Raw genomic sequence first — 25710 nt, forward strand, 5'->3', positions numbered from 1 at the left:
AAGCCTCACATTCAAAGTAAAACACACTTCAATAAAATAAGAGCAAAATTTAAGAAATAACGTAACTATAAAACAAAAAAATCTGATATAGATACAGAGCAGCTTAAGCTGGCAAGTCTGACAGATTAAACATCATCCTGTTCTGCTTACCTTAAATAAAAATGCTACTTCCCAGCTCCTTCCACAAATCACCTAGACTAATCCTTTTGCAGTCATAAAATATATCATAACTGTTTGAACGTTTGCTAACACACCTAGCCAAAAGCTTTCTATTAAAACACCAAAAAAAATTTAAAAGTAAAGCAGCACATTTAAGGTAAAACACATTGCTATAAAGCAACAGCAAAAGACAAGAAACGAAGCATGCAAAGTATAACCAAAAAATTTAAAGCAGTCATAGATCAGCTTTTTCTGGAAGGCCCAGATAATAAATTTAGACCTTGTCTGCTTACTTAAAATCAAAATACTAGTAGTGTTAGTTCTTTCAACAAAGCCAAAGAATGCAACACATGCTTACTTACTGGCCTTAACCAAGAATCTTATTTTAAAACTCCAAGAAAAACATCAGAAGTGAAATAAGTTTAAAGTAAAACAAAAATACAGTAGAACAAGAGCAAAAGTCATGAAACAATGTAAGCATACAAACTTTAAGTTAGGAAAGCTAAATTACATATAGTGCTGCTTTAGCTGACATCTCATACATATTAAACCTTGTCTTGTTCTGTTTCATCAACACCATCATCATTATCAACCCCCTTTCCCATTTTCACCATTGGGTTAAGGTGGTTTTGTCAACTGTTGTCCCTTCTCTCAGTTCAGATCCATTCTCCTACTTTCTTCGACAGTAATGCACAAATGTTGCAGGTCTTCACTCATGCAATCCATCAGTCTTCTAACTGGATGTCTTTGTCTCTTGTTGATTTCTTCCCATATACCCCAACTCTGTTTTACAGCATTATAATCAGATCTCCTTGAAATGTGACCAAACCACCATCATGTATTCTATTTTACGTTTTCTGCAATTAGAGCTACTTTTGCATCAGCTCTGAAGTTCTTATTCCTTCATCTGCCCCACAGTGTGTACCCTACCAACCATCTCAGGTACTTCAACTCCATCACACCAAGCTTCCATAGCTGCTTGTCTTGTATTGTTTATATGAAATAATAAAAAAAAAATCTCCTCAGTTCCTCCCATAATACAGCTAGTCATTCCTTTCACATCAAAGAATGTAACAAAAATATTTGCTTAGTAGTCCTAACCTAGAAAATTATTTTACAATTTTAAGGATAAACAAAATAGAAATAAAACAGCAAAGTTAAAGTGAAAGAAATTGCAATACAACTAGAGGAAAAGACAAAGAAATGCATATAAAATATTAGTCAAGAAATCTAAAGTAGTCATGCAGAAGCTTTAGTTGGCCAGTCTCACAGATCAAACATTGTCCTCTTTTGCTTATCTTGAATATCATCTCCCACAATTCAGCTGGAGTAGTTTTTTTTGCAAGGATTGCAACACAAATATCTACTAATTGGTCATAACCAAGAACTTCCTTTTAAAACTCCAAGAAAAAAAATAAAGAAAACAAGAAACTTAAAATAAAACAGATCAATTGCAGCAAAGCAAGAGCAAAAGACACAAAATGATGTATTCATAGAAATTATAAGACAATAAATCTAAAGTAGTCACAAAGCAGGTTTAGCTTGCAGGCTGCATAGATTAAAATTCTCAACTTCTTTTATGTTAAATAAAACTGCTACTTCTCAGCTTCTTCCACAATTGATCAGAGTGAATCATTTTCAAGTCAAAGAATGCAACATAAATGTTTGCTAACTGGCTCTAATGAAGAACTTTTATAAAAAACTCAAATAAATATAAAATAATACTGGAAGGACACTAAAATAACCAGTGCAAAAGGAAAGAAACAATCTAAATATGCAAACTTTAAGTCAATAAATCTGAAGTAGTCGCAGAGCAGCTTTATCTGCTTCCTGATGTGCCACTACCCAGACATTATAGTCAGTAATGAATTCTGGACTAAAGAAGACAATCCCAGTGTATTTTACTTTTACAGGCCATAACTACACTTTTAGTCATAGACCTGGTACAAGACTATGGAAAAATGTTACTCTTATGAAAGTCTAGCCATTAAAATAGTCTCCCAAACAAACTCCTGCTCAGGCTTAGCCCTAACTGCTCTTTATCAGGATTCCCTCATCAGTTCAGTCCCTTTAGTAGTAGCCTTTTTCCTTCCTCATCCTCTTCCTCTTTCTCATTCCAGTTTCAAATCACTACAAGCAGCACATATCCACACAGCTGTATAGTGCAAGTACCTTATAATTATGGATTACTTCAGCTTATACCTCCTATCCCCATAATGAAATGACATCACTGAACACTTAGCAGATTTTGGCTGAATTAAGTCCTTTCAGTAACCTACACATTTCACACTGAAGTTGGGCACCATTTTTACTTGATATTCTAACTCCATTGCCATTCATCCACTGATCATTAGTGATCATAGCCCACCATCATCTTTCAAATAATTGACATAGTTGTCAAAAGTCCACTCCCCAAACATATTACCTTCAGATCAAAATCCTCTCAAAATATCAACAAAGCTTATAAAAAAACATTTCCAAACATGACTAGTCTCCCATCCTTACCTCCATTGACCTTAAATGGAAAAGAGAATTCCTCACAGAAGCCTCTTGGAATTTCTAAAAAATATATTCTTTCCCATTACATTTAGAGTGTAAAAAAAGTATGGCCGAAAAAGAACTGAAAGCTCTTTATAATATTACTGATGAAGCATGGTATGAATGGAGGAAAAAAAAAACAGCTAAAATATTAGGGAAAAGTTCATCACACTATACAATTCCTCCACCAACCCATAATAAGGCACATGTATGTCAGTTCAAAACAACAATCACTACTCTAAAGTAATCCAAACAATTTTGGAAAGAAGTCAACATTCACCCACCCAACTTTTTATCATCTCATAATATTCCATGCACTCAAATTTAGCTAATCACTCCTGACTTCCTAAAGGTATTCATCAACCTTTCTCATCTTTTACCTAGCCAGTCTCTATCTTCATCCCATCCTCTTTATCCTACCCCTATTTACCTCTTATTTACTTCAAAACAATCAAATCAAAATACATTGATCGACTGCTTAAGCAAATCCCTATTGATATCCAATCAAGATCAGACAATCAGCTTCTATAGTCAATCTGGTATTGTAGAGAAAAAAAATCACAATTCCTCTTACATATTTGCAACTTATTTATCAGTAAAATTATTATGCCTAATATCTGGAAGACAGCGTTAGTCAAACCTTTACTTAAACAATTAAAACCATCCAACACATCTCACTGTCAGTTCATTTCTATGTTACCAACTCTAGGCAAAGTACTTCTATCCATCTCTCTCAATACATCATACAGTAGAATCTTCTTTTGTAAAGCAACATGTTTTTTGGTAGGACATGACATCTCTTGATAATTACTAATGACATACAATTTAACATTGTCAAAGGTAATCCTGCTGGTGCAATATTCATAGATCTCACAAAAGTGTTTCACCTGGTAGACCACCCAGACATAATAATCCATTTCGTAGATCTGGGTACCAGTCAAAATGCATCCATCTGATTCCAAGTTTTCATATCCAGCCAACTTTTCAAACACTTCTGTTATCAGTGCATTCAGATATTGTGCCCATTTATGCCTTACATATTGTATTACATCAGATGTTATTTTTGGCTATAATCTTATATATTTCTTCTTTGAAATCCACAGACACTTACCTTTACTTTTCCCTACCTATTACTTTGAAGTAACATATTAATTTTCTTTATTAATTTCACCATAATGCATAATTTCTCCCCTCAGTTTCTCATGATGAATCCATTGTAATCACTACCTTGAAACGTCAATTCAGACAGAGCATTATTTCACTACACAAAGTCTTTTTTACATGATATCTTCACACCTTAGCAACTACACCTTTAATTGACAAGAATACTAAGCTTGTTCTTTAGGCTGAATGTAACAATATTTTCACTTACCTAACCACAATTTAATGTGTATATTTCTGCTTTGCATATTCTAGGAATTTTTTTTAATTTTACCTGCAGACAATTACACTAGTCTGAATGAATGAGATGACTGCATTTTAGTGAGAACTTTTTCACCTTATATTTTATATCCAGTTATAACTTGGTTTGATATCTTGTAATGATAATATCAAAAAATACTAACCTTGATACCTTTTCCAGGAGCACACAAATAATGTTCTTGGAGTAGACTTCGATCCTCGCAGTACTGTTTATAACCCCCAGGCTGAGCATATACACCATTTGCTATTTTCTCTTCCATATCTGCAGAAAGTTTTTTGATGAGTTTGTTGCATATCTCAACTGACTTCTCCCCATTTTTCCAGCATATATCTTCATAAATCTTAATCAGTTCAGTCTGTAGTATAAAGAATGTTTGAAACAATAAACTGTAGACACAAAAAATAACGAGAAAGCACTACTTGATTTATTATAAATAAAAGAAATGCCACATTATATTTTTACCGAAATACACAGCAATATAGCATGAAATGTACATATTTGAGTACTTAAAAACAGAAGAATAACCAGTAAAAATAGTCAGGAGAGCAAATAATAAATTGGTCAAAATGCAGTATATGGTAAAAAGACAGACACAAGTTTAAAAACATTATAAAAATGAGATGCTGTGTAGGTCAGACAAGACATGTAAAAGAGATGATAATGACTTAAAATAAAGCTATTAAACAAATGTATTTTTAATTTAAGTTGGTGAGCCCCTAAGAAAAAAAATGCATTTTATAGTGCCATCCTGGGAGCACTGCTTAATTAAAAGTTGTGATTTTCTTCTATGTTTATGAAAATTAAATGGAAAAAAGAATAGAGACTGGGAAGTAGACTACTTCTGCAGTTGTGGAAGAAAATAAAAAAAAAATCTGCAAAAAGATTGGGAGAGCTTAGCTTGAGATAGGGCATGAAAAATTCTCATGATTAGTAGTACAAGTAAAATAAAAATGAAACAAGACTTTTATTATTTGTGGTATTTGGGTATATTTTTGGAACTCTTTTTGCTATTTGGCTATGTACATAGGCATATAATGGGCTACCAAGCTTAGGAGATTTAATTTTCTAAAATAATGAATGCAGTTAATCCATGCTTATAAAAGTAAATGACTAGTAGTTTGAATTTATTCAGGCTTGAATTTGTTTAATATAAACTCTTGGAAGATGCAAATATATCTGTATACACGCACACACACACACACACACACACACACACACACACACACACATATATATATATATATATATATATATATATATATATATATGTATATATACATATACACACACACACACACACACACACACACACACACCTGCCTTTTTTCTTGTACTGATAAATAGCCATTTTATGCATACATAGGGCTACTTTATTCAGAGTTCTGTACATAAAATCAGTTTTAATTTTATGTATAATCACTCAAAAATATAAAAGATTCATGGCAATGACCAGAAATTACATTTTATAGACACGACTATAAACTCTAGAATTTCAAACCATGAAAAAATGGAATTTTATTTTTAATATCCCAGAGTCTAACTATGGTGGCTGCATTATGATTACTGTTATGATTCTTAGCAAAAAAATTCAGATCTCTGGTTTCACCTTTTATTTTAATACCTAACTTTTAATCTTACATATGTTTTCATTTGTTCTTCTAATGATTGGTGAAATAATCTTTCCTCATATCGAACACTTTGGGGCATTGTGGCATGATTGTGCTTGAGATGTGCAAGTTCTAAAACAGCAAATATAGGAACATGAATGCACATCTTATTGAATACACAGAACTGCACATGTTAAAAGCATGAGTCCAGAAGAGTGAACTCTAATGTGAATAATCATAGTTATATGTAGCAATAAATAGTAATTATCTTATAATCTTGCACTATACAGGACTGCCATAGCATCACCTGGGAATATTTAATGTATGGTTCAATTCTTGTAATGTTTTAAGTATTACATGTTAAAGCTTTTCTCCTCAGACTGCTGTTGAAAAGGAGCCACTACATTTTCTCATTTGGCCTTTCCCGGTTAACAAAGGAAACAAACAAATAAACAAATAAATAAATTAATGTCACAAAATAATGTTACCACAGGACTAATGGGAGGGTACAGCATGTGGGTGGTTATTGGCAGTCTGTTGAGGGTTGCAAGACTAAATTGCCTTGAAACTCCTATGAATCCGATGAAAAAGCACTGAAAAAAATATAGTGGAGAACACTATCAGAGACATTGTGACAAATAGTAAAGTATGTGTAGTTAAATTGCAACACTGCATCAAACTGTCACAAGAGAAGGTTGTGAGGTATTTACAGACTACATTTAAATGGAAAAAATACAACTTGTGTATGTCAGGCATCACGTCTGCCCACCACTGAATGGTCTATTCTTTCCCTGTAATTTCCACCCAGGGATCATTATTATACTTTAAAAATGGCCTATGGATTTATTAGTCTTTACTTTTTTATTGTCCTTTTAATTTTAATTCTAAAGGATATTTGCATTTTCTGTGTGTTTAATGGTTTACTGCTGTCTTTTAGAATATGCTATCACTTCCCTTCTTTATTTATGGTGGAATATTTCATATATTGTACTTTTAGGAATGACTAATCAGTAAATATGTGTATCTGATTACAGACCTATATATGTGTGTGTGTGTGTGTGTGTGTGTGTGTGTGTGTGTGTGTGTGTGTGTGTGTGTGTGTATAAACTTGTCTGAAGCTGTACCCCCTGTGTGTGCATCTGTGTGTGTGTGTGTGTGTGTGTGTGTGTGTGTGTGTGTGTGTGTGTGTGTGTGTTTGATTATGAGTGTCTGTGCATAGGTACATACGTTTATGTTTGTCTGTGAATATGCGCATGCATGGGTGTATGTGAGTATCTGCATATGCTTATGAGAGTGTGTGTGTGTGTGTGTGTGTGTGTGTGTGTGTGTGTGTGTGTGTGTGTGTGTGTGTGTCTGCTTATGTACGTGCATTTGTGCTTATGTGTGCGCTTTAAACTAATTCCAGAAAACAACATGAGCTGTGACAGTTTTCTTTGTATTTTATGAGATAGTAAGCATATTTCAAAAACTTAGCTCTATTCCATGATAATAATCACTGTTCTGAAATACCTGATCTTTACTCCTCTAACTGGAGCTGTGACATGGAGGTGCAGGACAGGACAGGTTTCTGAGTGGGGTTGTGGTGGACGACTAACACATCATTTAAAAATAATTCCATAAAGCAGTATTTGACATTACTGTAGTTTCACATTTGCTATGGAACTGTAATATTCTTCTTCTTCTTCTTTGCATGTTATGAGACAAAATATACATTTTAACAATATAGTGCCTTTGTGTGGTAATACATAATATTTCTAATGTGCAGAAGTGACACTGTGGGGATGTGATTTTATTTTTATTTCAATTTATAGCAATGGAAAATAAAGCTACACAAAAGAAAAAAGTTATACTAACACATTGCTTAATAATTATATATTATTAAATGCTACATCTGCTATATTATTATCTATTTATTTATTTTTAAACTGCCATGATTTGACTATGGCAATTGGCAGCTCTTCAAATAAATGTCAAACCATGGCAGTCTGGCCTGTTAGTTTAATAAATTTGTAAGAATCTTTAAATTAATTTGATTTTCTCTGTGAGGATCTTGATTTGTCTGTTGTTGCTTTTTTTAATCACTTTTTATATAAAATTAAAGACCTGAAGTTGATGAGGTCTTAACCAATCAGGATTAAGTATTTTAGAAGGTTGTTTGCTAAATAATCATCAACTATAATAAATATACCATTTTTAAGTACTAGCATATATCACTACAAAAAATAAATAAATTGTTTTTAAACTGTGTAGGCTATATCACACATGGCTAATGCCTGGTTTTACACTTGATAAGGAGAAGCAAAGCTAGAGGTAGCCATGAAGGCACCCCTACAACATGGTGAACATGAACAAAGTATGCAGGGAAGAAGGCAGGAAGATGGCAGAGACAGAGTGTAAAAAATGAAGGACAAATGGCCAAGGCCTGTAGATAAGTTTAGAAGAAATGAGAAAGGAATTAAGTGTAGCACATAGATGATGAAAGGTAACAGTACAGAATGATCGGAAGACTGGGGTGGTACAGATATGTGAGGGGGTGATGCTGATAATGGGTGTAATGTCAAAGATTATATGGTCAGAAATGATGGTTTTGCTGGCTGCAGACTCAAGTACAAAGCATACGAAAAATATACTGCTCCTGAAGTATACATTTAGTAAGACATAGAAGGTAGTGTCCAAAATGGTCAACACAGGATAGAGATGGGTGCATGCTGAGATGCACATAAGCATCAATAACTTACTGGAAGGGACTGTGAAAGTGGTAGCAAGTAAGTTACTAGTACCAGCATACATTACATCAAGGATGGAGAAGATTAAGGAGTATAATGACCAGTGCCAGCATCCATTACACCAAGGAAGGAGAAGATTAGGGAGTATAATGACCACTGCCAGCATCCATTACACCAAGGAAGGAGAAGATTAAGGAGTATAATGACCAGTGCCAGCATCCATTACACCAAGGAAGGAGAAGATTAAGGAGTATAATGACCAGTGCCGGCATCCTTTACACCAAGAAAGGAGAAGATTAAGGAGCATAATGACCAGTGCCAGTATCCATTACACCAAGGAAGGAGAAATTTAAGGAGCATAATGACCAGTGCCAGCATCCATTACACCAAGGAAGGAGAAGATTAAGGAGTATAATGACCAGTGCCAGCATCCATTACACCAAGGTAGGAGAAATTTAAGGAGCATAATGACCAGTGCCAGCATCCATTACACCAAGAAAAGAGACGATTAAGGAGTATAATGACCAGTGCCAGCATCCATTACACCAAGAAAGGAGAAGATTAAGGAGCATAATGACCAGTGCCAGTATCCATTACACCAAGGAAGGAGAAATTTAAGGAGCATAATAACCAGTGCCAGCATCCATTACACCAAGGAAGGAGAAGATTAAGGAGTATAATGACCAGTGCCAGCATCCATTACACCAAGGAAGGAGAAATTTAATGAGCATAATGACTAGTGCCAGCATCCATTACACCAAGAAAGTAGACGATTAAGGAGTATAATGACCAGTGCCAACATCCATTACACCAAGAAAGGAGAAGATTAAAGAGTATAATGACCAGTGGCAGCATCCATTACACCAAGGAAGGAGAAGATTAAGGAGTATAATGACCAGTGCCAGCATCCATTACACCAAGGAAGGAGAAGATTAAGGAGTATAATAACTTGTCAGTGGTAGTAGACATGAGTCAATATCTTGTGACTGATAAAAGGATGAGGGAGTCCTCACAAAAGTCAAACTTTGTGCCAGAAACAGGCTCTGCCATAACATAAAATAGATAACAGTATTCAGAGATGGATTGAGTGCATCTAAACAGGCATACTTTAAAACCAGGATGGAAAGGAAGGATGAGCACAGAAGTCTGTGATGGGTATGTACTCATGCAGTAGCAGAAAGTACATGTACTTGGGCAGCAGACAGAAACATCAAACAGCCACAAAATGTATCACATGAAGAAGGGTGTGAAACCAGAAAAGTAAAAACAAACTGTAAACATGCTCTTCAGAACAGCAAAGAGTCTGCAAGCCAAAAAATCCTGAACGCTGTTTTATTGATTAAAATAAAGTTAGCGTTTTCGCCACTCACAAAGAGAAGCTTCTTCAAAGAAAATGTTCAAAAAGGCGCCAAAACTTTTTGAACAGTTAAATACATAAACATATTACATCACTTCCTGATTACCACAAAATGTGGTGAAATACCATATTTCCTTAATAAACAACTTCTTTTGTAAACAATAAATTATACGATAACAGTTAAAATGTATTATATTATATTATATTAATTGTTCCCAAAAGGGCTATACATCCAAAAACTTAAAATGTTTGCAAAAAAGTATAATAAAAAACCACAGAAAAAAGTAAAACTGTGTAAACATCCCATAGTAATAAACTAAAACCAAAAGTCAGTGTTTCATAATATATTAATAAGGACAGCACATATGAAGGTGCGATACAAATTGCATAACTCTATAAAGAACCAAGGAGATCTTAAAAAAATTTATCTTAAAATTGTTGAAGATGATTAAAAGTATTTTTAATGATAATTTTGTTGCCAATATTAATGTCAGATGGGTGTTAAAAAACATCACCTTAAATAAGCCTTATATTTCAGTACTGGGGCTATATTACAGCTCTCGTTTAACCCTGGGAGGTTGAAGGCATCTAATCTAAGTTGCCATTCAATCTCCCGGTTCTCTAATAAGAGAGATAAAGGACCACCCCGGATTGTAGACGGCATATGATCAATGCCCATAAACTGGAAACTATGTCCTGGATTGTTAACTATATGCTTAGCTAGTGCGTTGTCGCTTTTACAATTTTTGATAGCGTAACAATGTTGGTAAACATGCTCTCTAAATTTCCTATCGGTTTTACCGACATAAAAAGCTGAACAGCAAACGCAAGAAGCAATGTATATAACTGACTTTGTTTCACAGTTGATTTTAAATTTAATGTCATATTTGGTATCCCTTATACAAAATGTGCTACCGGTGCGGATAACTTTACACCAGTTGCAAAATCCACAAGTAAAAGATCCTTTAAGTCTGTTGAGGGGATTAGACCCCAAGCTCCTTTGCAATAACTCTTTGATATTACTTCCTCTTTTGTAAACTATCCGGGGTTTCATTCCTAGTTTGTCAGCTAGGGAGGGGTTACTAGAAATAAAATGCCAATTCTTTTGAATGATTTCTAAAATTTGTTTAGAATTATTGTTGAATGTGGTAATAAAACTCAAGGATAAAGGAGCCACCGTGTCAATAGTACCCATATTGGCAGTGTAAGAAACACTCGAATTTATCACAACTTCCCCTACGTTTCGTGGAACCAGTGCTTGATGATTAAGCAGTGGTTTGTAAATCCCATTACATCTCTTGTATTCTACCTCTTCTATTAGTTCATCAATTGTGGCCTGAGGGTATCCACGATTGGTGAACATGTCTTTTAGAAATGAACATTCGGTGGTGAAATCGGATGGCTTACTACACATTCTTACCGCCCTAACTAATTGTCCTTTGACAATGGCCCTCTTTTGCTTGAAAGGGTGGGAGCTCGAAAAGTGAAGGAAGGAGTTGACATATGTTTCCTTCCTAAAAATTTTGGACTGGAATTTAAAATTAATTCTATCCTTAATTAATTTCACATCTAAATAGTCAATCCCTTCACTCGAAAAATTGTGTGTGAACTTAAGAAAAGTTGTAGTTTGATTAAGGTAGTCCACAAACGATTGCGCCAAATGTACATCCCCTTTAAAAAGGATAAACACATCATCTAAAAAGCGAGTGTAGAAACAAATGTGCTCCATCCAATCCAAATTATCAAAGATGTGGTGTTCCTCCTAGTAAGCCATAAACATGTTCGCTACACTCGCCCCACAGGGGGAGCCCATGGCCACCCCTTGTTTTTGGATGTAGTATTCTTTCTCAAACAGAAAGAAGTTGGAGGTAAGTACAATATCAAGAAGCTCTGTGATATTGTCAATTTCGTTTCTAGGGGCTTTTAGCTCCCCTAACAGTAAACCTATCCATTCCGTTGCCTCCTGATGCGGGATGGAAGTATACAAATCGACAACGTCGATAGTAAGGAAGTTATAAGAACTATCATAGTTAATGCTATTGATATTTGATAGAAAAGTCCAAGAGTCTTTGCAAATGCTCGGGATGTGCTTGATATATTTAGAAAGCAGAAAATCCATATATTTAGAACATGGATAAGAAATGGAACACCTCCCATCCACTAATGCCCTGATAGGCGGGTCTGTGCAGTTTTTGTGAACTTTAGGTATGCCAAACATGACCGGGACCCTTGGTTGGGAGAAGTCAATATATTTATACATATCCATGTCAATTCTGCCATCAATGAATAAATCCCTAAAATAACCTCTCAGTCTATTGAAACAACCATTCATTACATTAAGGGAAGAAATTTCATAAGCTGGAGAGTCTAAAACTAATAGCATTCTTTCTATATATTCAATTTTTTCAAAAATAACTAAACCACCCCCTTTATCTGGTTTAATTACTCTGACAGGTGATTCACGTAAGTGGTTAAGCGCTGACAACTGTTCTTTTGTGATGTTAAATATGTTCATCATAGGCATGTGGAATCTATTCATATGTCGAATGTCAAGCTCACATGCGTTTTCAAACATCCGCAACACAACGTGTAAGGGGGGATTAAAAATGCTGGAAAGTTTCAAACCATTATTTGCATTATCCATGACATTGTTAAATAATAATCTCAAATTAAGTTTTCGTACATAACATTTTAAATCAATCAACAATTTAGCCACATCACATTGTCTAGAAGGAACAAAAGTGTTACCTAAAGCTAGCAATTCAACTAGTTCAGGTTCCAACTCTAAAGAAGAAAAATTGTAAATGGCAAAATATTAACATTAACATTAATATTGGCAGCAAAATTATCATTAAAAATATTTTTAATCATCTTCAACAATTTTAAGATAAATGTTTTAAGATCTCCTTGTTTCTTTATAGAGTTATGCAACTTGTATCGCACCTTCATATGTGCTGTCCTTATTAGTATATTATGCAACACTGACTTTTGGTTTTAGTTTATTACTATGGGATGTTTACACAGTTTTACTTTTTTCTGTTGTTTTTTATTATACTTTTTTGCAAACTTTTTAAGTTTTTGGATGTATAGCCCTTTTGGGAACAATTAATATAATATAATACATTTTAACTGTTATCGTATAATTTATTGTTTACAAAAGAAGTTGTTTATTAAGGAAATATGGTATTTCACCACATTTTGTGGTAATCAGGAAGTGATGTAATATGTTTATGTATTTAAATGTTCAAAAAGTTTTGGTGCCTTTTTGAACATTTTCTCTGAAGAAGCTTCTCTTTGTGAGCGGCGAAAACGCTAACTTTATTTTAATCAATAAAACAGCGTTCAGGATTTTTTGGCTTGCAGACTCTTTGCTGTTCTGAAGAGTGTGTTTACATGAAGAAGGGTGACATAGAGCAAGGTTAGATAGTATATTTGTAATGCAAATAGGAAGGAGACTGAGCAGCAAATAGTGAAGCAAAATTGAAGCTACATTTCTCATATCACAGAAACATATCCAGTGATGGGAGACAGTGGCATATAGTGATGCCTGAGTATTAGTTGTTCAGTTATGTCAAAGAGAGAAATGGGGTGGCAGTAGCATAGTGTTCTACATAAAGGAGGGCATTATTTGTAAGGTCAGGGATGTGGAGAAACACCACCATTCCAGTCAAACAGTAGATCACCAAAGGTAATGATTAGACAGAAGGTGTTAGGAAAGAGAGACAGGACTGATTTAATGCTACAAGGGTCAGTCCTAGGTTAGTATAACTGTATTTGTTTTTGATATCTATGATATAGCAGAGAGCAGGGTCAAACTCTGCTGCTAACATTGCAATAGGTATGATAGAAGAAGAAGTTGGAAGAAGATGCTAAGAAAGTGTTTGATAAGGTTAATCAAGTAGGCAAAGAAGTGGCAGACATCTACAGCACAAATAATCCCGAATTGTAAATACTGCACTTGGCTATCTGATCGGAAGTGTAATAGCCAACTGATTGAACATACAGTACGTGGGCTTTGGACTTGGTTAGAAATGAATCATTGTGCCCGCAGAATTTTTTATCATGATTTGATTTGTTTGAAAATGGAGATGTTAGTATATTTTTAATTTAATTCAATCTTTTTTCAGCAGGTAAATGCTGTTGCTACAGGAGCATCTATATCCCCAGATTATGCTAATGTTTTCATAACAGCTATATCCCCAAGTTATTCTAATGCTTTCATAATGGCTTAGGTAAAAAGAAAATGTCATTAATAATTTTTTTGTAGTAACAATCCCCGGGATTCATGACGCTTGTGCCAGGCGCAGGCGTAGCGTCAGTGATCTAACACCAAATATGGCCGCCGAGCAATTTCCATGTGCACTATCATCATATGCCACAGCTGCACAGCTCCCAGCGCATGTATGCTAATTACCCCATGTGCAGCAGTGTAGCATGCAAATGAAAGTATATAGCGATTCATGAAGTGGTGCCGGCGTAGCGTAAGCATGCAGAAATGTAAACCAAAAAAAAACGGTTTACATTTTTTCAAACATAAAATCGGAGCTATGGCAGCAGACCAAACTCACATATTATACTGTTAATACATGTAAAAACACGAAACAAACTTCAGAAACCACACAAAGGAAACCAACGGCCTGTAAACTCCCAAAGGAAATCCAACAGCAAACTCAGCTGGAGTACACCCAAATTAAGCAGCTATACAAGCAGATAAATCCAATAAGCGAAAAACTGAAAGCTGAAAACTGGAAAACTGGAAAACTCTGGCAAAACTGCTTTATTTAAGCCTTAAAAATATAGCTTTTCATCAGTCCACAGACTAACTTCTTCAGAAACAATGTATCCAAAAAAAGTTTCAACAGTACTCTTGGCTTTAAAAACTCTGAGTAATGACATCACTTCCTCAAATTGACTTAAAGGGATAGCACACCCTCTTTCCATCACTATGATCATCGCACTCAAGTATTCATACAATAATATAATTCCACTTAAAAATTAGATGCATGGAATTAAAAATACAATAATAAAAGAATATATATAAAAAATAATATTATAATGAAGTCAAATATGAACATTATAATTATAAATGTACATATTCTAACTAAAAACCTGATGCAGCAAATACAAATTCCCAAACTGCATAAAATTCACTGCTCCATTTCTAAATGTGACTCTCCTATTTACCAAGTGTGATGGGGTTCAACATCTAAAAAAATCTTTATAAAAATTATATAACATTTATGTAAAATTTATATAAAATTTTATTCATGTAAACATGCATAAATATAAACTCATTAAAATACCCCATATTGAATTTAACTACCTCTCCAGGCTCTTTAACTTTAAAATGCATGAAATGGACAACATGCCATTGAGACCTGGAGAAGCAAATGCTCTGAGTCTCAATTGCCAAAGCAATTCCTTCCTTTCTAATAATAATGAATCCTTCCCTTTTCCATGTCTGGTATTTATATGATCAATAGCCATAAAGCCAAATCCATGCTCAGGATGCTCTTAGTTCGAGCGGCTAGAATGGTGACCTTAGATGATGATTTTGTGGTAGAAATGGAAAACATCAAAGAATTGTTTTCTAATAGAGGCTACCCCACCCCCATGTTGGTAGAGCTAATAATGGAGGTACAGCAGAAGAGAAGGGTTGGATTTTACCAACCGCTATTGAATTTCCATCAGGGGTCACTGAATGTAGATAAGGGGACAGATGAGAATCCTCAGTCCGTTAATCAGTCCATGAGGTATGTAATGACATATAGCTTGGATGCCCCAGAAATCAGCTCTATTATAAAAAGATTTTGGGCAGTCGCTATCAGTGAGTTTGACGGCCTGCAGCAATTGGGTCCCCTAGTTCAGTTTACATATAGGAAGGGCGCTGGCCTAAAGAACATTTTGGAAGGCCAGTCGGGAGATGCAAATATAAGGGCTGGTATGTATACATGCAATTCATGTAGATATTGCAGATTTGTCAAAACTGGGCTTCAGTTTTCTATCCGGCACAACATCTATACAGTAAAAGAAAGATATAACTGTAAAAGTTCTCATGTTGTATATGTGGCAGTATGTCTTTCCTGTCCGTGTTTCTATGTGGGGAAAATGGACATGAAACTGTGCCAACGCATATATGAACATGAGTATGCTATAAAAAAGAACAAGGAAGAAAATGCCCTAGCTAAACACATTCAAGAGCATCCTGAGCATGGATTTGGCTTTATGGCTATTGATCATATAAATACCAGACATGGAAAAGGGAAGGATTCATTATTATTAGAAAGGAAGGAATTGCTTTGGCAATTGAGACTCCGAGCATTTGCTTCTCCAGGTCTCAATGGCATGTTGTCCATTTCATGCATTTTAAAGTTAAAGAGCCTGGAGAGGTAGTTAAATTCAATATGGGGTATTTTAATGAGTTTATATTTATGCATGTTTACATGAATAAAATTTTATATAAATTTTACATAAATGTTATATAATTTTTATAAAATTTTTTAGATGTTGAACCCCATCACACTTGGTAAATAGGAGAGTCACATATAGAAATGGAGCAGTGAATTTTATGCAGTTTGGGAATTTATATTTGCTGCATCAGGTTTTTAGTTAGAATATGTACATTTATAATTATAATGTTCATATTTGACTTCATTATAATATTATTTTTTATATATATATTCTTTTATCATTGTATTTTTAATTCCATGCATCTAATTTTTAAGTGGAATTATATTATTGTATGAATACTTGAGTGTGATGATCATAGTGATGGAAAGAGGGTGCTATCCCTAAGTCAATTTGAGGAAGTGATGTCATTACTCAGAGTTTTTAAAGCCAAGAGTACTGTTGAAACTTTTTTTGGATACATTGTTTCTGAAGAAGTTAGTCTGTGGACTGACGAAAAGCTATATTTTTAAGGCTTAAATAAAGCAGTTTTGCCAGAGTTTTCTAGTTTTCCAGTTTTCAGCTTTCAGTTTTTCGCTTATTGGATTTATCTGCTTGTATAGCTGCTTACTTTGGGTGTACTCCAGCTGAGTTTACTGTTGGATTTCCTTTGGGAGTTTACAGGCTGTTGGTTTCCTTTGTGTGGTATACTGTTAATACATGCCAATGGCTAAATATATAGCCATTGGCATAAAAAAAATGCACAACACATAAAAAAGAACATTTGATGCCATGGCCACACTAACGCAAAGTAAAATTGCAATGCATCGGTGTGCAAACGGGATCACAATGAAAATATATTTATATGAAATAAAACAGCAATGTAACACAGTTCATGAATTCCCCATTATAGTCAATGACACGCATGCTACACCACAACCATGGCGCAAGGGTTGCTAAGGGTCTGTGACAGTGTTCTGCGTGGTAACTAGGAATTAGTAGTCAATGCCATGCAAATGAGACAAGTAATACTGAATCGCAAAATCCCCGCTGACGTAAAGATGTACCTCACAGCATAGCAGTACAACACCGAGGTGTGGCCTGGAGATAAAGATGACATCAAGAGAGGGGTACGCCACCTTAGCTGTAAGCACATTGGAGCATTGCTAATCCTGGTTGTCTGTTGCTAAGCAAAGCTGCAGGATAGGGGTGTGGAAGTAGCCATAGCTTTCCTTAGCTGAGAGCACACAAGGTAACCAAAAGTGCATGTCAACGTGGATCAAAATGTGCTCAAAACACAGTAAACAGCTGTGCACAGTGCTCACCACAGCTGAAACAAGAAGGATATGGGAAGACAATAAGGAAATGCTGCAGCATGGTAATTGGAGTACAAATGAGTAATTAACACCTAGGAACTCACAGTGGCCATTGACAACAGCTAGCAAGGCTGCTAGCAGCTACCTGAAGAACAGGAAAGGGCTGGTGCCGTACTGCAAAGAAAAGATAACCATCACAGCAGAACAAAGCAAACTTGCAGTAGATCAGCTACATAACACATTTTGCTACCCAATCCTGGGTTGGGAAAGTACAAAACAAGAAAGCCAACAGCTGTATGCATGCATGACAATGGGAGGGGAACCGGGTTGAAAAGTGAAGTAAAGGGCAATAGATGAATCATGGCAGCCAAGCGTAATTCAACACCAAAAGCCCCATAATAGCAGTACCTGCTGTAAAACCTATAATTAAGATACCCTGCAGCTGGAATTGCACATACAAACCCAATTACACCAGCAGCATCCATTGTACAATAATATAAAGTGTGAAAGCACCTCACACACACTTGTGTATTCCCAGACACTCTGCACCATTGGTGTATACAGACAGGGAACTTTTAATATGTACATATTAGGGGCTGCCATAGCTTTGATTCACCAGCATGTGTCGGAGACTGATGGTGGTGTGGAGGATGATGCTGACAACCATCTCAGGCACCAGAGGAGGAGAAGAGTGTTCAGACTCAGGGTAACCTGCCAGGGGCTACATGATCCAGAGATATTAGAGCGATACAGGGTGGACAGGGACACCATACAGCAACTTGTTGAGCTGTGCCGGCCATGCCTCAGAGCCAGAAATAACAGATGGGAACCCAACCCAGTGGACACGAAGGTATGTGTAAGCTTGAGAATACTAGCCACAGGTACCTTTCAAAGGCCAGCTGGGGATATCATGGGGATCACACAGGCATCAGCATCCAGGGTAATCCAGCAGTTCCTGGATGCCATGTTGCCACATGCCAATGAGCACATATACTTCCCCCAAATGCAGGAGGAGTTGGCCAGCAATATATGTCTCTTCCACCATGTGGCAGACTACCCGGAGGTACTGGATGCAATAGACTGCACGCACATACACATCAAGACACCACCCGGTGAGCAGGGTAGGTGCTACATAAACCACAAGAGATACCCCTCCATCAACTGCCAGGTAGTGTGCAATGCCCAGGGCATTATCATGGATGTGTGTGCTGGCAGCCCTGGAAGCTATCATGACTCCCACATATGGCATGCCTTACAGCTGTATCAGGTATTTGCTAGGGGGGGCATCCCAAATGGCCACCTGGTGGGGAGTGCTGTCTATGCACTGGAACTGTGGATGATGACTCCCATCAGAAATGCACACACACCCATGCAAGAACACCATAATCAGGTACACACAGAAACCAGAATCATCATAGAGTGAGTATTTGGGATGCTGAAATCACGGTTCCATTGCTTGGACATATCTGGTGGATCCTTGCAGTACTCTCCAGGTATGTGTGCCCACATCTTCATAGTATGTGCCATGTTACACAATATGATTCTGCGGAAACAGCTGCAGCAGGGACAGAATGGTGAAGGCCCTCACAGCCCAAAACCATTGCCAAAAGCCCCACAGGCACAGAGGGACTCAGGCCATGAACACCCTATGCCAGCCCCAGTAGGCAAACAGAGGCATACCCAGTATGCCCATGACTTCATAAAGAGGGACCGTATAGCACACACACACTCTGACAGTGTAGGCACCTATGGACTGACACCCTTCTCCACCTACACACACAGCAAACATGGATGGCACACATACATGACCACCTCTAAATTGTCATGTAGAGGTGGTCAACTGTGTGCATCCTACATAGGCAGCCCTCAACTATTGTACACACAACTGCCATTGACACAAGGTAAGTCAATACCTGACCAGTAAATTAAGCTATCAGCATGTGTCGATACTGTATGTATAGGTTCATAGGTACATAAGTAGGTACATGCCTAACTGCCCAAGGCCATTCATAAGCATAGCCAAAATGTGTCTGCTGTCACCACCCCATTGATTAACTGCCCTTGTGTGGAGCACAGCCGATTGCAGGATCCCTGGGGTGTATCCACTGTTCCCCACCCACTCTGCAAGGATTCCCTGGAGTGTTAGTGAGGGGCTCCGTATAATGTAATCAGGGATGTAGTTCCAAATCATGGGGACTACCCATGACAGGAATCTGTCACTCTAGCATCTTCCAGTTATGGTTGTGGCAAGGTGTAGCTCATTACAGTGTGTGGCTCACTGTGACATGGATTCCCATAGGTGGAGCATATCCATTAAGCCTTACTTGGACACGGCTTTGTTGGCCAGCAAATATCATCTCTGAGTAAATAAGATGCCATTGAGTAATGCATGAGTTTATGCAGTCTGGCAGCATAGGACACATGTCTGAGGGCATTATCCCTCTTTGCGAGGTATGTTCATGGCCCTTCCAGCTGTTGGATGTGTCTTCTGAGGTACATCCAAAATGGGTTATCATACTCGATGATGGGATTGATGAGTGATGAGTAAAGGGGCACAATAACCTAAGTCTGTTTAGATGCGAAACATTAAGTAATCGGATGGCCTACATAGACGGATGTCCTAACTACTTCACAGATATGACTGTCAAAGCAGAGATCACTATGTAATGTAGTTCCCACATGCCCATTATGTCATCTGTCTGCCACTCATGTGTTAATATGTGTATGTGTAGTTTCCCAAAATGGAATGACCATGCAGTATGTGGCCTTTAGCTGGAGGCCATGACTCTGACACCCTGTGTTGGTCTATGTGAGGCTCCTTGAAGGACGTCTGTGACAGCTGGACTGTCAGTTATGGCTCCCAGTCTGCAGTAATTGCCAAACACGACCTGCTGTAGTCCACCTGTGTTAGCCCATACCTCTGAGAAGTATATGGCAAACAGTAGGGACCCCAGGACTGAGTCCTGTGGGACACCAGTTGTGACTCATCAAGAGTTAGACCTAGAGACTGTAGGCTTACCATGTGGGTTCTGTGTGTAAGCCTGTTGGCAAAGCAACCTGTGATGTATTGGTGTATGTAGTGGCTGATGAGTGTAGAAATAATACCTGAGTGGGGAATGGTGTCAAAACCCTTGGTGAGGTCCAGGTAGTATGTGTGAGCTACCACACCCCACACCTAAAGTCCAGGTGACTGTAAGATGTCAAACAGGTTCAGTAGGCACGATCTGCGATCAATCAAGCTGACCTGGGTTGGGTCAAGTGTCTGGAGGTTACCATTGTCTATGTTAATGAGTGCCATGAGGATGCACTCCATAGCCATGCAGATCAGGCTACTCAGGCTTATGGGGTGGTAGTTACCATGGTCAGTTGTGTCAACACCTTGGTGGAGTGGAATAGCTGTTGCCATGCACCAGTGAATGACCATGTAACCTGTGTAGAGGTTGATGTTGAATTGCTATATTAGGCGGGGGGTCACTTTGTCTTGTAGTGTCTGCAGGATGCAGTCTGGGACACCATCTGCCTCCATTGATGCTCTGTCATGCCGTTTGAGAGGACCATTACCACCTGTATGTCTCAGATATCTGGGATACTGCACGTATTGGGTATTGCTGTGGGCCCTGTAGGGGTGAAGCTTGCTCCGAATGTATCATCAAGTGTGTTGGTGATATCTGTAGGGTCAGTATATTCAGTGCAATATTGCACCAGCACAGTGCAAATCTGTGTGTTACTGCTTACATCCTTGACATAGCCAAAGAAGCCTTTGTGGTCATATTCCGAATTCATGCCTATTTACCTGTGGATGTCAGCCTTGGATGATTACATGAGTAACATAAGTATCTTGCTAATACTGGTCATGGACATCTGCATGTCTTGGGATTTGCTGTTGTTCTGGACTACTGTCCTAATTCTGTTCTATAGCCTGTATAATGCAGGGGTTCACCAGACTGGTGCCCCTGTGTAGGAGTAGCGAGTCCTGGTTTACCATTGATGGCATGACCCATACATCTTTGTAGGTGTTTATAGAGTGCATTTGTAATTTCATCTGTATCTTGAGCAGTGTCATCCCTGAGCATGAGGGCTGTGAACCCTCCCACCTCTGTCATTAGTACTGTGACTTTAGCTGTAGGAAAGGTAGTCACTGTGTGTTCCTTGGGTGGGGGAGATGGTTGGGAGTGGAAATCATCAGTAAATAGTTCATGGTCAGATCTAAACTGTGACAGGTTTACCTCTGCTGTACTGCACCTGTTGCACATGTCAGTGATTACCACTTCTAGTATGTTTTCACCTCTCGTTAGTCCATCTACCAACTGATACAGGCCATATGAGATGATAAATCCCAGGAAGTGCTGGGCCTGGAAGTGAATACTTGAGTAGGTTATCCAGTTAAGTGTAGGGTAGCTGACATTGACTAATAACAGGGTGTCTGGTAGGACTTTCATGTTTACCACTGTCTCCAGATAGTTGTAGTGGTGCTCCTGGGTCATGGAGGGTTATCTGTAGCAGCTCACAGTTTGCATTGCAGTCGTGGCTGATGTTAGCTGCACATGGATAATAACAGAGGTATCATGCTGCCCCACTAACTTGGAGGTGTAGGTATCCCCGATGAATATGGATACACCCCCTCCATGTCTGTACCAGTCCATGTTCAGTGGCTGAAATGTGTGTTATGGGTTGTAGTCTGGTAGTGTCGGTGTGCTCACAGGAGCCTTATACAGGTCCCAGTCACAGAACAGATGTAGATGTTGTCCATACTGAGGGGTGCTGTGAGTGCGTGCATGTTGTGAGTACAACCCCTGGTGTTGAGTAGCCTAACCCTCATTGATTCCGCTATTGTGCAGTTCATGGCAGTGAGATTCACCTCTGAGACCTACCTAAATATGGCACCATGGGGGCGCCAATAGCCTTTCCCAGCATTCCAAAGCCTTAGGCTGACACATGCAAGTTGGTATGGCATTGTTGCAGGCATGTTTCCCATCTGTGCTTGTGTCCCATCTTTCCTGTAGGTAACCTACTGGTAAGCAATACAAAGCCTGAAACCTATACATGTCCACTAGCTTCCAAGACAGGCTTTTGAAGTGATTATGTATCTGTACGCTAGTCTGTATGCTATTGCTGTACTTAACTGCTGTCTGACTACATGGAGATTTTACACTGTATATTGTGATTAGAAAACTCTGTATAATCACATATGAAGTTGGAGATGGCCTGCACTGCAGAGGTTCACAGATAGATAGTAGGCTATCTGCCCAAGGGCATTTAGAAGCATAGCTACAGTGTGGTGGCTTTACCTGCACCATTGATGAAGCAACTGAGCCTATGTCAAGCATAGCCAATGAAGTGATTCCAGGCAGAGTTGCTGGAAGCTGTTGAAGACTGGGGTGCTGTAGGGTGATAGGGGCACATAGTGATCTCAAAAGGGCATGTTAACATGACAACCCAACAGCATTCAATTTCCCCAACAGGTCTTGCAGCTATAACGCTTGAGTGGCTCCCCCACACCCTGGGTGTATGTTTCTGGGGCACATGATCCCAGGGGTGTATATACTGCTGGCCAGTCACACATCAAAGTTTCCCCTGAAGTGTGTCAGTGAGGGGCTATGCCAAATGTAGTTAGGATGTAAATGTATAGTCTCTCAATTCATGTGTTATGTCAGTATTACGAGTAGCTCACTGGGTGTGGATGGTTCCGCCTGTTGTGTAGCCAAGCTTACACATAGAATTCATGGACACAGGAAATAGGCAGAAGGAATGTTAATGTCAATAATGTAATGGCTACAGCATTTTCATAATATCTGTGCAGTCCTGGTTCAAATCCCAATAAAGTCAGAGATGATTTACATGTTACATAGTATACCTTAACCACAGCTTGCATATATAGGTGGTATTCCACAGAATAATAAACATTTGGAACACACAACCAGTGAAATGTGCATTAATCACCCTTGCACTACCAGTGCCTGCTCTGAGAGGTAAAATGAACACTGCCAGGATTAGAACACGCAACCATGTACTCAATCTTCACAATAACCTACCACTAAGCTACCTGTGATATACCAACAGCAGTTGTGTATTCTGACAGGTTAAAACGCAAAAGGGAGGAATGTGTGGAAATAGGGCAAACCGCCATGTGCCCAATGAAAGGTGTATGGTATATATATATATATATATATATATATATATATATATATATATATATATATATATATATATATATATATAAATCAACATATATGGAGAGAGATAGAGAGGGAGAGAAAGGGTTATATGTCGATATACAGGGATATACATATATATGTAGATATGTAGATAGGTTAACAACATCCACACAACCATGGATGTACATATAAATGGGATACCTACCAAATACCGAATGCTTGACATACCGATGCGTGTAATCACGAGGCTTAAAGACCGAAAGACCACAGTACTGAAACACCAGAAGCGCGAGTTTTAAAATCTCGATGTTAAGAGACATTTAGTTAGTGCTTCTGGTGTTGCAGTTCAGGTTGGTTACTCTGTGTAAGTGTGTTTCTGAGGGCTGTAGTATGTAGGAGAGGTGTGGGGGGGTGCAGCCACCCACATGGGGGGTGTAGGGGGGCTTGCCCACCTGCTCATACGTAGTGTAGGATGGTTTGTTTGGATGTGGTGGGTAGCAGTGTGTGTGTGTGTGTGTGTGTGTGTGTGTGTGTGTGTGTGTGTGTGTGTGTGTGTGTGTGTCTGTGTGTTACTTTCGTGGTTTTGACTGTCGTGAGTTTGAGTGTTCGGTAATGTGGGGTATGAGAGTCTGGGACCGGTACTGTTGTCGTCGGAATTGTGTGCGTTCAGGATTCCATAGGTATCCCATATACAGCGGTTGAAGTGTTCATATATGAGTATAACATTGACCACAGCAATCACACATTCCGCCACAACCAAACTTTATGAACAAAGGATAAGGAGAGTATATGCCTATACACTATTACAAATATGTGCTATGGACATGAGCCAAAGATAGGGTTACCACCTGTCCCACTTTGGGAGTGACAGTCCCTCTTTGGGCGGTTGTGTCCTGACCAACAATATTAAAAATGGCAAATGTCCTGAGATTGTAGGACATAATTATGTCCCATATGTAATGTAATAGTTGCATAAAATAGTTATTTTTGTATCTAAAATACCCACATGTTACAAGAAACAGGATAAGCAACTAAACTGCTACAAGAATAAACTTATATTTAGGCAAAAAAGGAAAGTTCTATCCTTTGTACTGACCGTGGGTTTGTCGGCTTGTAAAATCTGATGTGTGACCCGAAAATGTCCCACTATGGCCATTTGAAAAGGTGGCAACCCTAGCCAAAGATACTCAATCACCAACACAACTCCAGTGACTGCAAATACCTACGACAGAAATACACAGACAGCTTTCATGCAGCAACACTTTATTACATTCCGATGTATTGCCGAAAGGATTCAAGGACTAACATCACCTGCATGCTATACAGGAACCAATTAACAGTGCCTTAATGAATCAGCCTGCACTTACCATAGTATTAATCCACTAAAGGATAGGTGTTCAAATAGGGAAGGAACCCTCACACACATATCGATTATGTATAAAAGCAGTTCCTACACACCTGCATCTGCTATGTACACCCACCATCTCCCCCACACCCAAACCAATTACAAGACAAACTTTAATAACATCACAAATCATTCACTCACTGTACAACATCTGAAGAAGCCTTAACATATCTTGTCAGAGGCACACTAACATGGCCCTATGTGAAATAGTCGCTGTTATACAATGGAACAGCTGCTGATGTTACAGGGTTTGTTTGCACTATTCCTGTTTCAGAGGGCTGTGTGTACACCAGGAAGTGTTACCAATTACTGATTAACAGCAGAGTATGATACACATGTACACCAAACCAAAGTTGTCTGGTGAGCACACTGTAAACCACCTAACATTTCATGCATAGCCATACAGCCTTGAGCTGCCCAAACATCCTTGCCAGACTGAAACATCTGCAGAAGTATCAGGTACAAACAAACCCTGCATAAGTAGCAATGTTCTGAAACATAACAGCTGCACTCACGTGTAGAACATCTTCTAGCCATTACACACAATCCATGGGAGTCATGAAGCTAATATATCTCTGTCTGCCTCCATATAGCTGTTGCAATACATCACAAACAACACATCCAGGCCATCTTCCTC

At 38.1% G+C, this 25710-nt stretch overlaps 1 protein-coding gene across 1 annotated transcript in view; it reads right to left on the bottom strand.

Moving 5' to 3' along the window:
- The window catches only part of LOC122815810 (guanylate-binding protein 1-like), an 869945-nt gene that overhangs the window by 421681 nt on the left and 422554 nt on the right, over nt 1–25710 (bottom strand). The window contains exon 7 of the mRNA XM_044088612.1: nt 4263–4475. Within this exon, the coding sequence (XP_043944547.1) occupies nt 4263–4475 (213 nt within the window). The remainder of the gene's footprint in view (nt 1–4262; nt 4476–25710) is intronic.

The sequence above is a fragment of the Protopterus annectens genome, chromosome 11.part0 (genome assembly GCF_019279795.1).
Source record: "Protopterus annectens isolate FY-2018-M chromosome 11.part0, PAN1.0, whole genome shotgun sequence".
In the NCBI taxonomy this organism is placed as follows: domain Eukaryota; kingdom Metazoa; phylum Chordata; order Ceratodontiformes; family Protopteridae; genus Protopterus; species Protopterus annectens.